The sequence below is a fragment of the Euwallacea fornicatus genome, chromosome 39 (assembly GCF_040115645.1).
Source record: "Euwallacea fornicatus isolate EFF26 chromosome 39, ASM4011564v1, whole genome shotgun sequence".
Lineage (NCBI taxonomy): Eukaryota > Metazoa > Arthropoda > Insecta > Coleoptera > Curculionidae > Euwallacea > Euwallacea fornicatus.
Window position 1 is genome coordinate 52,946 of NC_089579.1, and position 13,909 is coordinate 66,854.

At 36.3% G+C, this 13,909-nt stretch overlaps 2 protein-coding genes and 1 long non-coding RNA gene across 3 annotated transcripts in view; 2 read left to right on the forward strand and 1 right to left on the reverse strand.

Annotated features, from left to right (window-relative positions):
- The window catches only part of LOC136349669 (uncharacterized), a 60,683-nt gene that overhangs the window by 5,757 nt on the left and 41,017 nt on the right, over positions 1-13,909 (reverse strand). The window lies entirely within an intron of this gene.
- LOC136349673 (uncharacterized) lies at positions 679-5,225 on the forward strand. Its single transcript, XR_010733857.1, has 3 exons — positions 679-784; positions 839-1,220; positions 4,874-5,225. It is a non-coding gene; the product is annotated as an uncharacterized lncRNA (long non-coding RNA).
- LOC136349672 (uncharacterized) lies at positions 7,665-13,897 on the forward strand. Its single transcript, XM_066301373.1, has 3 exons — positions 7,665-7,712; positions 7,767-8,148; positions 9,880-13,897. The coding sequence occupies exons 1-3, from the start codon at positions 7,697-7,699 to the stop codon at positions 9,923-9,925; spliced, it is 444 nt and encodes a 147-aa protein (XP_066157470.1). The 5' UTR covers positions 7,665-7,696; the 3' UTR covers positions 9,926-13,897.

The window sequence follows — 13,909 nt, forward strand, 5'->3', positions numbered from 1 at the left end:
TTAGGCATAAGTTTATTGTGTACTACATAAATATATACATTCACAAGTACCGATAACCACTCTACATCTTGCGAACAATCTTAAATCGGATAGTGAAAGCCCTACAATCACTAATCCGACACAAACAAGGATTGTCAACTGATTTTATTTAGTGAATTCATTTCCAATGCGGTGCACTGTTCACTCGAGAGCCGTCCACTCCGAGAACCCGCACTGACAAGTGACACTTACACGAGTGGCGGGGGCGGAAATATCAAAAAGCCGTTAGCTTGGAAAAGAAAAAGGGGAACCCCAAGAGATTTACGACTGGGGTTCATGATAAAAGAAGGTTGGTGGCTCGCAAGTGGACAGTACAGGCTGCGCAACCACAGAACAGCAATATAAATAAATCAGTTAAACAGTATCATGTACTCAATACCTAGGGCCAGTTTCCTTGTCGGGTTTGAATATTGGCCCTTCCCTACGCATTCACCCAGTAACGGAATCATACATTACCCCGTTAGCACCGACCACGCGTTGCGTTACCCCTACATCCCTTCGGGATGTACAAACTCCTATAGGTCCGACACTAACAACTGAACAATGTCACCAACCGTTGTATGTTTGGTCGTCTACATTGTCTATCACGAGCCGGACAAACATTTATGAAGGCACAGTATAATTATGTACAATCCTGCACGCAACATAGGCAACTATTTATACATGCAACGTGCGCGTCTTTGGTCTTGTTATTGGGACCAGACGAGACGATAGAGTAACGGACGGCCGACAGGGCTGGGAATAGGTTAGTACACATTAAACCAGTGATAAAAACCAGTGAAGATAGTTTTTCTTTTAGATAAAATGGATATGAAAAAGCTGATGATGGATTTTCGTCAATTCCAACGTGAACGACAGAAGGCTAAGTTAGTAAAGAAGAAAATATCGAGCTTCAATGTTGTGAAATTCCAAAGAGGGGCTGTCGAAATGGCAGACGTAATCGTAAAAGTATATCAGGGCGCTACTATTCATTTCAAAGACGAAAATGGGGAAGGGTTTTTTGGTCTAGAGGACACCGATATAACGGCATTTAATAACGGTGAATCGGACGACGAAGATGAACACACACTGAGTGTAGAGCTTTACATCTATCATGGACAGGACACCGTATCGTTACAATTTGCAAGTCTGGTAGAAAAGCAGAACTTCGTGGCAGTATTGGAAACGTTTTTACAGTTTAGGTGAGAAATTACATACAGCTAAGGTCGTATAAATAGCACACATACTAAATTCATATATTTTTTTAAATTGTAAATAAACAAATAGGAATTTTTACTATAGAATATTCTTCTGATAAACCCTAAAAAACAATCATCTATAGATTTGCCTTTTTGCACGTTTCTTCGTTTTTTAAATTAAAAGTTATTATTTTACATTCGGCATTTAAATAGCATGTTTGGCTTAAATTTAAAGTTAAATATTTAAAAAGCAGTTTCTATCTTCTTAGGTTGTATAAAACAGTAAGTAAATGTTTTTTTCTTACATCTTAAATAATAAGCTAGGTTTTCAAGTGGGAAGGAAGTGACATTGTGGACCTGAAATGCGACAACTGATCATGCAACTCAAAAACGAGGGAAAGAATATTTCTCAAATAGCCCAAGATTTAAGATGTTCTCAAAAGCTAGTTTACAATGCTATTCGCTTGTATAATAGTACACAAAGTTATGAAAACACGGTAAGGGCTCCTAGGAAACGAAAAACTACCAAACGAGAAGATAAAATTATAGTAAGAATGAGCAAAGCAAATCCTTTTTGGAGTGCAAGTGAAGTTAGGAGACAAATAATTCAACACCATAGTATCCAATTGTCGCTGAAGTCAGTAAAACGTAGATTGTATGAAGCAAATCTTCGTGGTTGCTGCGCCAGAAAAAAACCGCTTGTCTCTCGGCGGAATAGGCTTCGCCGGGTTGCTTTTGCTAGAAAATATTTAACAGAAAACATTAATTTTTGGAAAAAATGTTTATTTAGTGATGAAACTAAGATTAATCGTCTGGGAATGGATGGAAAAATCCATGTTCGTCGACCTCCTAAACAGAGTGTTAATGAACGCACACAATTAAGACTGTGAAGTTTGGTGGAGGATCTCTCATGGTTTGGGGTGCTATGTCTTGGAAAGGTGTTGGGCCGATTCATAGGATAGATGGAATTATGGATCGATTTGTCTAAAAAAACATCCTGGAAACCATTATGGAACCTTATGTGGAGGAATTTATGCCAGTTACTTTTAAGTTTTTCCAAGACAATGACCCTAAACATTCATCTAGACTGGTAAAGAATTGGCTTAAAGACAACTCGGTAGATGTTTTAGATTGGCCAGCCCAGAGCCCAGCTCTGAACCCAATAGAACATCTGTGGCAAAGAATTAAAAATGATTTAAGTGGCAAAAATGCCAAAAACATGAATGAATTGTGGGAGCTCATTGAAGAAGCGTGGAATGGAATTCCTAACGACTTTTGCCAAAAATTGGTAGAGTCTATGCCTGCCAGATTGACAGCAGTTATCCAGCAAAATGGATATCCCACTAAATATTAAAAAAATTAGATTTTTATGAACGAAATTAGAAGTGTGCTATTTATTTGTCTCATAATTTTTTTAAATATATTTTTTTTGTAATTTTTTCATATATCTTAGAAAACTTATATGCTTTTTTGATTTTCTAGATATATTAAATATTTAAACATGGAAAATGATTAGATTGTATATGTTTATTAAAACTTATGTGGAATATTAAAAGTGTGCTATTTATACGACCCTAGCTGTACATACATGATGATTCTAGATAAGTGGGACAAGCAAATATCTTGAAATCGAGAAGAACTACAAAAAAATGTTCAAAGTCTTTTTTATTTTTTGGGGCCTCAACTTTTTATAATGTCAATTTGTTTTTTCTAGATCATCTTCACCTGTCTTTTGGGGTCAACTTCATTTTCTCAAATGTAACACCCAATTTTTTTTGGATATTTGAGTTCTTTGTTGGCAGTAAAAATTTTTTTACTTGAAACATTTTGTGCTAAAATTAACGAAATTCATAACAATAACAGACACAAAATAAAAAACATTTCATTAAACTTTATTCATTTATTTTAACACTTTTATTAATTTTGTAGTAAATTTTAATTTATTATAGAAAAATTCAGTCCAACAGATGGTTGAAATGGTTCCCCTGCTATTCAAGGCACTTAACAATTCTGTTTTGAAGTGATTGTTTGGTATTTTCCAGCATTTCAGTTGTAATGTGTCGACAAGTGTTTTTGATCTGAATTTTCATGTCTTTATTTATATACACTGACTTTCAAAAAAACCGCAACACCAAGAAGAACGCATTGTATGTATTTGAAATTTTGGTATGATTTTAGACTTGTAAAGAGAAAAAAATGATAAAAATTTCAAGTTCGCATTTTAATGCGATATGAAGTTTTTCTTTACTTTTTTATCTGTGACGATCGTTCTTTTTGTAAATTTTTTTACAGGCGGATAGCGATAAAGGTATCATTGTTAGTACCATATTAAATGTGTGGTAGTGCAAAGTGCCTCGTGTACGCCAAAATGCAGTTTATCGGCAGTTAACTCTCTTTGAAAGGGGAAGAATTGTTGGTATGCATGAGGCAGGTTTACCTTTCCGCGAAATTGCACGTAGATTGGATCGACACGCATCAACAGTGCTAAGAGCTTGGAGAGATTGGTCTAACGAACGAAGGGTCAGTAAATCGTCATCGTGGTAGTGGCCGTCCAAGTATGACAAACCAACGCGAAGACCGACGATTCGTCGTTCAGCGACAAGCGCCCTGTTTGAAACAATTCCGTCTCTTGGTGCTAACTGGGTGGCCACCCTAAATCGAAGGGTCTCCCTTGGTACGATGTATCGCAGAATTCGAAGTTTTGGACTAAATTCATATCATCCTATGCGTCGGCTTCCATTATCACGAAACCACAGGGTGGCCCGACTGGAGTGGTGTCGTCTGAGAGTGCAATGGGTGGATGAGTGGAGAAGAATCGTGTTCAGCCGATTTTGTTTATGGCGATCTGATGGACGGTTACGCGTTAGAAGGCGCAGAGGAGAGCGATTAAATTTGGACTTTTTGGAAAGGCGTTATTCTGGTTTAACACCAGGTGTCATGGTTTGGGGTGCCATCCAGTATGGTAGTCGGTCTCCTCTTGTTTTCATTTATGATAGATTCAATGCCCAGAGGTGCATTAATAGTGTCTTAGAACCGGTTCTTGTACCATACATGCACGACCACCACATGTAGCCAACGATGCTTTGAGGTATTTGGAAGCTGAAAATTTGGATACTTTGCCTTGGCCAGCTCGGTCTCCGGATTTGTCCCCAATAGAGCATGTATGGGATATAATGGGTCAGAGACTTCAACGTTTAGCTCGCCCTCCAGAGACCATAGATGAACTCCGCGAGCAGGTGCAGATTGCCTGGGATACAATACCACAGGAAGATATTGACAATTTAATTTTAAGCATGCCACGTCGCTTACAGGAATGCATTAATTTAAGAGGAGATACCACCCATTATTAAATTATTATTAAATTTTTTCACTTATTCATAATAATTTTCTTTTGATATTTTGATCGTTTTTATCTATTACTCGACCCAACGTAATGCCAGAATTTCAAACGTGTACGATGTGTTCTTCTTGGCGTTGCGGTTTTTTTGAAAGTCAGTGTATTTGGTACTCGATTATAGACTACTTGTTTTAAATGACCCCACAAAAAAAATCTGCTGGAGTCAAATCTGGTGATCGGGCTGGCCAGTTAACTTCACTACCGCACCCAATTCATCTTTGTGGGAAATGTTCATTTAAAACTTCTGTGACGTTTCTAGCAAGAGTGCAGTATGCGCGACGTCGAAGACACCGCAGAACACTGTATCTTCCGGTGTCCCGATCTCGCGGCTCAAAAAGCGGAACTAGAGGCATGTGTGGACGCCCTGACTCCGGGGAATTTGACAGAAACGATTTTAACCAGGAAAGTAACTTGGAACCGCTGCACGAATGCCATCGTAGAAATGGTCAAACTCAAGCAACAGTTGGAACGACAACGCGCTTAATCCTGCGAGAATCGCGGATAACAAACGGCAATTTTGTTTGCAAGGTGTTTTATTACCGCCAAATCAGTCACGAAGGAAAGCAACGACGCTTACCCAACCCCAAGCACATTAATAAAAATAAATCTTCCATGTTGTTTTACTGTCACCCTCAAGTCCAAAAGCCAAAATCTACATTCAGTTTGTCCTGTTCCTAACCATGTAACCACCTAGGAACCAGTAGGATAAACTACTGTAGATTCCTAGCTTTAGTTCATCACAAATCTCTACCTCGACCATAGCTCGCCTCCTAGGACTCGGTAGTGAAAACTACTGCAGATTCTTAGCTTCATCCATTACAGTTTTCTACCTCTAGCTAGTCTCACCACCTAGGAACCGGTAGTACAATGCATTGCAGATTCCTTGCCTCATTTCACTACAGACTTCTACCTCAACCACAGCCCACCACCTAGGAACCAGTAGTGCAATCTGCTACAGATTCCTAGTATCATCATTTACAGCTTTCTGCCCCCAATATACAGGGTGCGCCAACTAAAACTAAACAGAGCTGTTTTCTCGGTTAATAAAAAAGTTATGCAAAAATGCTCGGACACGTCAACTTTAACGTGGAGGGGGAAGATTTTTTATTAGATATTTACGGTGGTTGCCTTCACCCCCTGGGCAGGGGATGAACCACCCCTGGAATTTTAAATGGGAAGGGGGGTCGAGTTATACATCAAATTAAAGGTTTTTTGAAGGGCTTTATGGTGATACCAAAATGTCTTACTTTCGAACGACCACTGATGAGTAAAACGATTATTTCTTTATGAATACTACAAATACATAACGCATAAAATCACCTAAATCAATTGTTCAAAATGCTGTCCGTTAACTTCCTGACAGTGAAATAAATTTGCTTCGAATCTCTGTCGTACCTTCTGGAGTATTTCGGGGGTTATTTGGCGGCATTCATTAACAATACGTTCTCGCAAAACTTCCAAAGTCCCTGGAGGAGTGGAGTACACTTTCGACTTGAGATGACCCCAAAAGAAGAAATCTAATGGAGTCAAATCTGGAGACCTTGCAGGCCATTCAATTGGACCCCTTCTACTAATCCAATGACTAGGAAAATTTTCATTTAGAAATTGCCGAACGGCTAAAGCATAGTGCGGTGGTGCACCATCTTGTTGGAATGTCAATAGATTTTCTGAATAATCCGGATTATTTTCCACAAGACCTACTAATTGGGGATAAGCGAAGTCTTCCAGCAACTGAAGATAAGTCTCGCCAGTCAGATTTCCGGGAATAAAATATGGTCCGATAATGTGATCCCCAAAAATACCCGCCCAAACGTTTAGTTTTTGAGGATGTTGTGTATGCGCTTCGTGGAAGATATGTGGGTTAATATCTGACCAATATCTACAATTGTGACGATTAACAATGCCATTTAAAGGAAAACTTGCTTCGTCCGAAAAGCAAATATTGAAAATAAAGTTCTGATTTTCAGTGGCTCGTTGGCTTATGAGTTCGCAAAATTGTAGTCGGCGGTCAAAATCGTCTTCGTTTAATTTTGTAGGGGTGAAATTTGTGTGATTTTAAAATTCTGCGAATGCTGGTTGCGCTTATTCCAGTGGAAGTCGCCAACTGTCCTGTACTGGTTGTTGGTTCTAAAACCATATGTCCTAAAACTCCTACCTCCACCGCCTCATTTCTGACCGGGTGTCTACGATTCTTTTTTACGTTAAGAATTGAGCCAGTTTCTCTAAACTTCGCTACTAAATCCAGCACATACTCTCGGCTTACATGCTTGTCCCCATAACGTTCGTTGAAAACATTAACTGCTTGGTTCGCACATTTTCCATTTACAAAAAATAATTCAATAATCTCAACTCTCTCTGCAGTTGAATAAACCATTTTTAACGATTAACACAGACGATGAATTACCAGGTCACCTGAGAGTCACAAACCAAACGGGTTTAATTTTCGATGTTTTCGATACTTCCAGGCAAGAACTTGTTGATAAGGATTTTATTTTTAGTACAGCAAAAAACATTAAACTTTGTTCATTTTGAATTATTTATCAAAAATGACTAAATCGCATCTAACTTCAATAGAGAAAAAGAATAAATGTTAATTTGATTATAATATTTAATTTTTTTTAAATTCATAAAACCCATTATTATTACCTAACAAAATCCATGATTTTAGCTTTAAGTGTGGTTCATGAAGAAATAATCGTTTTACTCATCCATCAGTGGTTGTTCGAAAGTAAGACATTTTGGTATCACCATAAAGCCCTTCAAAAAACCTTTAATTTGATGCATAACTCGACCCCCCTTCCCATTTAAAATTCCAGGGGTGGTTCATCCCCTGCCCAGGGGGTGAAGGCAACCACCGTAAATATCTAATAAAAAATCTTCCCCCTCCACGTTAAAGTTGACGTGTCCGAGCATTTTTGCATAACTTTTTTATTAACCGAGAAAACAGCTCTGTTTAGTTTTAGTTGGCGCACCCTGTATGTACAATCCTGCACTTAAAGTAGGCAACTATTTATACATGCAACGCGTGCGTCTTGGGTCTTGTTATTGGGACCAGACGAGACGAATTAGTGACGGACGGCCGATGGGATTCGGAATAGGTTAGGACGCATTGAACCAGTGATAAAAACCAGTGAACATAGTTTTTATTTTAGATAAAATGGATATGAAAAAAATGATAAAGGATTTTCGTCAGTTCCAACGTGAACGACAGAAGGCTAAGTTAGTGAAGAAGAAAATGTCGAGCTTCAATGTTGTGAAATTCCAAAGAGGGGCTGTCGAAATGGCAGACGTACTCGTAAAAGTACATCAGGGCATTAATATTGCTTTCAAAGACGAAAATGGGAAAGGGTTTTTCCTTCTAGAAGACACCGATATAACGGCATTTGATAACGGTGAATCGGACGACGAAGATGAACACACACTGAGTGTAGAGCTTTACCTCTACCATGGAGAAGAGACTGTATCATTACAGTTTGCAAGTCTGGTAGAAAAGCAGAACTTCGTGGCAGTATTAGAAACGTTTTTACGGTTTAGGTGAGAAATTACATACATACAGGTTGATTCTAGATAAGCGGGACAAGCAAATATCTTTAAACTGCGAAAAACTACAAAGAAATGTTCGAAGTCTTCTTTATTTTTGGGGCCTCAACTTTCTATGTCAATTTGTTTTTTCCAAGGTCACCTTCACCTGTCATTTGGGGTCAATTTGATTTTTTCAAATGTAACACTCAATTTTTTTTTTGGAGATTCGAATTCTTTGTTGCAGTAAAAATATTTTTACTTGAAACATTTTGTGCTAAAATTAACGAAATTCATAATTACAGGCACAAAATAAAAAATATTTCATTAAACTTTATTAATTTATTATAAACAAATTCAGTCCAACAGATGTTTGAAGTGGTTCCCCTACGGTTCAAGGCACTTAACAATTCTGTTTTGAAGTGATTGTTTGGTATTGTCCAGCATTTCAGTTGTAACGTTTCGGCAAGCGTTTTCGATCCGAATTTTCATGTGTTTGGAAGTACTTGGTACTCGATTATAAACTACTTGTTTTAAGTGACCCCACAAAAGGAATCTGGTGATCGGGCTGACCAGTTAACTTCACTACCGCACCCAATCCATTTTTGTGGGAAACGTTCGTTTAAAAATTCTCTGACATTTCTAGCATAATGAGTGGGGCAACCGTCACGTTGAAACCACATTGTCAACCTTTGCCCCGAATTAACTTCTTCGAGAAGGAGTGGCAGATTTTCTAACAAAAAATGACGATATTTCTCTGCATTCAGGTTTGCATAAAAGAAACATGGCCCAATCAGATATGTACCTACGCTGTCTTTTGTCGGAGTCCCGGGGAAGAATACTCTGATACCGGGTGTTATTTTATACGTGGATACCGCCACGAAAAAGCAGGACGATGGGCGAGAGAAACTTCACTACTTAACGTCAACAAATGTCTCTATTAGTTTCTAAAGGTTGAATAGTACAAAAAAAATGGTTATAAGGTGAGGAAAAACCGTTTGTGTGTTTCTCGTAAAAACAAACTGTATTTTCTTCTCTGGTTTCCCGACCTCGTTAAGTTTGGATCACCCTCCTTTTTCTTCGTTGACCAATCCGGGCCCTGGTGGGTACCTTCCCACGGGTCAGGATTTTCAGGGTGAAAGTGATCCAAACGTGTACCTTAATGGGATTTTGCCATTGATGTGTCAATTCATGAGTTCTGCGAATGGTCGAGTCGCTGATATTTATTTAACATACTAGGTGGTACATGTCGTGGGTCTGTTTTATGTTTCTTCTAATCAAACGCAGAACCGCCCTTTCGGTTTGATACTTTTATGAGTTTTGCTTTGAGACATTTAACATATAACGGACTCAACCATAGATAACATGGCGATGTGGATGGGAATCCAACACTTTCCACTTCACGAAACCGGCGTGGATTCTCAACCGAGTAATGATGCACGTTGTGGCGAGTCACTTCACCGTGGTTCGTGAAGCAGGATTCATCAGAAAATAGTATATTTGAAAAAAAATGTGCATTTTCATGGAGTCTTCTTTGTGCCCAAGTACAAAAAGTCACTCGATTTCGGAAATCATCACCATGTAATTCTTGATGCAGACTTCCGTGGTATGGATGAAAATAAAGAAGACTTTGTTTGAACATTTTCCTTGTAGATCCTCCCGATTTCAAGATATTTGCTTGTCCCACTTATTTAGAGTCACCCTGTACATGTATACAAGTATATTTAGGTTTTGTTCATTTTGTAGCAATGGTTCCAATAGCCCAACCGACTCGGGAACGTCAACATTATAACGATAATTGTTTTGTTTGTGTGTTTGATTCATAATTCCAGTAGGAATAGTTTCATTGATGATACTCATAATGTTTGAAAATAAAGTCAACAAATTATTTCGTGATAGTCGTATAATCTTCTTATCTAATCTACGTGAAGTTTTTCGCGATCGACCTAAACTTTTCTTGGGTTTCATAGTTCCTTCACGTTTAAAGTGATTTATAATTCGTGAAACTGTCGTTTTTCTAAATAGTAATTGACTTACAATAAAGTTTTGCTTGGCAACCTCATTAAGTAGCTGTAGTATTCTCTCTTGCGAATTACTAAAAACAGCAACACCTTAAGGCATACTAATATATGTTTCAATTGCAAACAAATTGGAATTTCCATTAAACATTTTTTTAGAAAAAATGATTAAAAAAATTCGGTTTCTACCATTTTGTCCAGGCTGAAAACTAAATTTGTCTGTAGATTTACCTGTTTACATACATAGTTCAAAGCCAATTATATTTGGAATATACTCGTATTACCAATTGTATACTAATTATAACGTAGTAATCTAGAGTGTTTACCTATAAAATTTTAACAAAATATTTGAAATTTTGAAAGAGTTCCAACCTTTTTTTCCAATACTCCATCCTTTATCGTTCTTTCAAATTTAACAGGTTCTTTTCGAATAAAAAATCCGCATTTCATACTTGTACACATCGTAATATGCATATATAGCTCTTCCAGTTTTCGAGTTAAAGTTCTATAGCTTATAATACGAAGTCCTAATGTTGATATTCTCAAAGATATGAACATTTCTCAGAAATAAATATCATCCGCTAGGTTTAATAGAGCCATAGTATGGATAACATGCTTCATCAAAACATTTTCAAAATCAGTTTTATCGAAATCACCGATTTTTTTTCCAACATTTTTTTGGCAATATAGAATATTTTACATACTGTTTGCATTGTTTGTAATCATTATAAACGTTATTACTATGAACTCTTTTCAGATGTGAAATAAAATTTGATGAAGATTTTGTTCTCGATATTAAAATTTTTTCCCGTAAACATTTTCTACATTGGGCTATATTTTTGTGGAAATAAATTTTTCTTTAACAAATTTTGAAAAAAGTTCTATCCACAACTGAAATAGTTATAGCGCCCTTAGATGTCGAGGGTTGACTTTTTACTTCTTCATCGGACGAATTGATTCTTTCATCATCGACATCAGTTTCTACAGACACATTGGTTAAAATGCTTACTGAAGCCATAGACATAGATTCATCGAAATCCATTTTTGTTTGATTTTCCTCTAATTTAAATTTAAAAAAAATGCAATAAATAAGTAGTAAAATAAGAAAAAGTACAAATCGTCAACAAATTAACATAATAAATAAATTATTTGATTTGGTAATTACCGAAATTTTTGTAAAAATTTAAAACACAATGAACTCATGCACGGGACGGGCGTATTAAAGTGAATGTTACTATACAGGGTGTTTGGTTGTTTGGTTTACCGATACACATCCGAAAGAGGGTGAAAGGTAAGATGATTGTGAACGTATTTGACCATATACATATACTATTATACAAAGTGTCACGCATTTCCAGATATCGACACTTTTCCGAATTTTACCAAATTTGCCGTTTACTTCTGTATAAGTTACAACAAAAATTTAATAGAACATTTGTTGCGACTATCGGTTTTCGCATAAACTTGAATATGTATTTTATCGATATCAAACATGTAGTAGTATCTGCATATGAAAAAAAATTGTGATGCTTTAAAATTTCATAAATGAATTTCTCTAATGTCAAACCTTGACTTTGTAAGTAAATAAAGAGAAACATGCAAATGGAAGAGTCGTTCAAATATCTTTAAAAACCTCTTTGACCATTGCTCTTTCGAATGATGTATTGAAAGGTGCATAAAATTATATTTTAAAGTAGTATGAGATCAACATTCTCTAGTATTCTACTTGTTTAAAAATCGTATATAGAAAATTATAGGAAGAATAAAAATACCAACCATGGTAAAATTTTTTCGCAGTACAATTCGAACCATCATTAAAAACTATAATAATCATCGAGGAAATACAAGCAATAAAGCAAGATCTGGTCGCCCAAGAAAATTAAATGAAAGAGATGTGTGATCACTTTTAAAAAGAGTTTCTTCAGCACCCAAAACAAGTGCTCCAAAACTTGCTATAGAGATTAAAAATGATATCGGAAAGACTGTTAGTGATGATACAGTAAGACGTATATTGCGATCAAATAACTATCAAAGAAGAAAACTATTTATATCTTCAGCAAACAGATAGAAAAGACTAGAGGGTGATAATAATCACTTAAACAAACGCTTCAAGTTTTAGAAAACCGTACTATTTAGCAATAAAAGTAAATTTAACATTTTTGGATGTGACGGATAGGGTAAAGTATGGAAAGGGTAATTAAAGAGCTCACACTTCAAAATTTAGTGTCGTTTATTAAATATTGAGGAGGTAACGTCATGGTTTGAGTATCAATATCAGCGGCCGAGATTGGAAAATTAGTTTTCATTGATAATAAATACCACGAACCATCTACAATGTTTAAAAATATTGTAAGACAATTTGATTCAATTAGTCAAAAAACTGAAGTTTGGCGATCGTTGAATATTTCAACAAAACAATGATCCTAAACATACAGTTCGGGCTGTTCGTGAATCAATTTTATATAATGTATCTGAAAAATTGCACACACCTCCTCAGTCGCCTGATTTGAACCCTATAGAACACCTATGGGATGCATTAGAAAGAAAGACTAAAAGATTTAAAATAATTAAGAACATTAAAAAACAAACATTAAAACGCGCTTTACAAACTTCGTGGGCAAAAAGACCCTCTGACGTTACAGAAAATTTAATTCAATACCAAAACGTTTTGAAGCAGAGTTTGACTCAAATAGAGGGAAATATTAAATACAAACTAATAGATAAATTATATTTAAGAGTGTATGTAGACTTTTGTGGGCTAGAAATTCTTGATTTTTAATTTTTATTTACACAGGAATGTAAATAAATAATTTTTTTTTATATTTATGTATTGTTACTAGAGTAGTATCGTTGCATAACTAACAAAAGAAGAAAGTGCATTCACTAATTTATTAGTTATATACAATTTACAGAGTGTATGTAGACATTTGAGACTGACTGTACGAACACCCCTTCGATTTCGACGTTTGATATACTGTAAATCGTTAAAACAAATTGAACACTCCATATTAGCACGCCACTGCTGTAGGGTATTTACGTTTTTCAAGTGATTAATTTTTCCTATTTCTATCAAATAATTCTAGAAATCTTTGAATCTATAATGTATTATCAGTAATATAACGTTAAAAAGAGGATTTAAGGTAATTTTCAATAACTCATTTGGAAATGAGTCTTGTGTAAACGAGGAATTTAAAGCGTATACGTTTCACAATACGAATGCAACGGAGATTGTTGGATTGACACTATGGTTAAAACCGCAGTGTCAATCTTAATAAGGAGTAAGGAGTGAAAGGTTCTTTATGTAAGGGAACCCTTAAAGAAAAATGACGGGTTCCCAACATGCGGTCATCCCAGGGCAATTTACTAAGACACCGTAATGCGTAGGCGTAGCCTAAGGGGGCATTACAACACTCATAAGGTGTTAATAGTGGTCGGAGTTACAAAAATAAAAACCTCTGCTGGCACTCGTACATCCAGAAGATGATGTCGGGTGATACCACTTGTGGAAATCACAATTTTCATGATAGTTTTATTTATTGCTAACAACTAACGATCCAGAAAACCATCTTAAACCACCTTCGAATATCAAACAAATATCGTCGATAATACGGCCTATAGAACAAAACACGCAGTATAAACTATATAGATCCATTCGAGGCTTACTAACGGAAATAAATTGAAAAAAAGGATCGACAGGTAGAGAGGCAGAGAACTAAATCGATTCAGGGGCATAAAATACGGCGATGTCGGAAAGGTAC

Bases quoted from the DNA above. Each gene is read 5' to 3' on its own strand.
- LOC136349672 (XM_066301373.1), top strand. The intron at 8,149-9,879 runs GTGAGAAATTAC...TTCATTTTGTAG, and splicing joins GAAACGTTTTTACGGTTTAG to CAATGGTTCCAATAGCCCAA.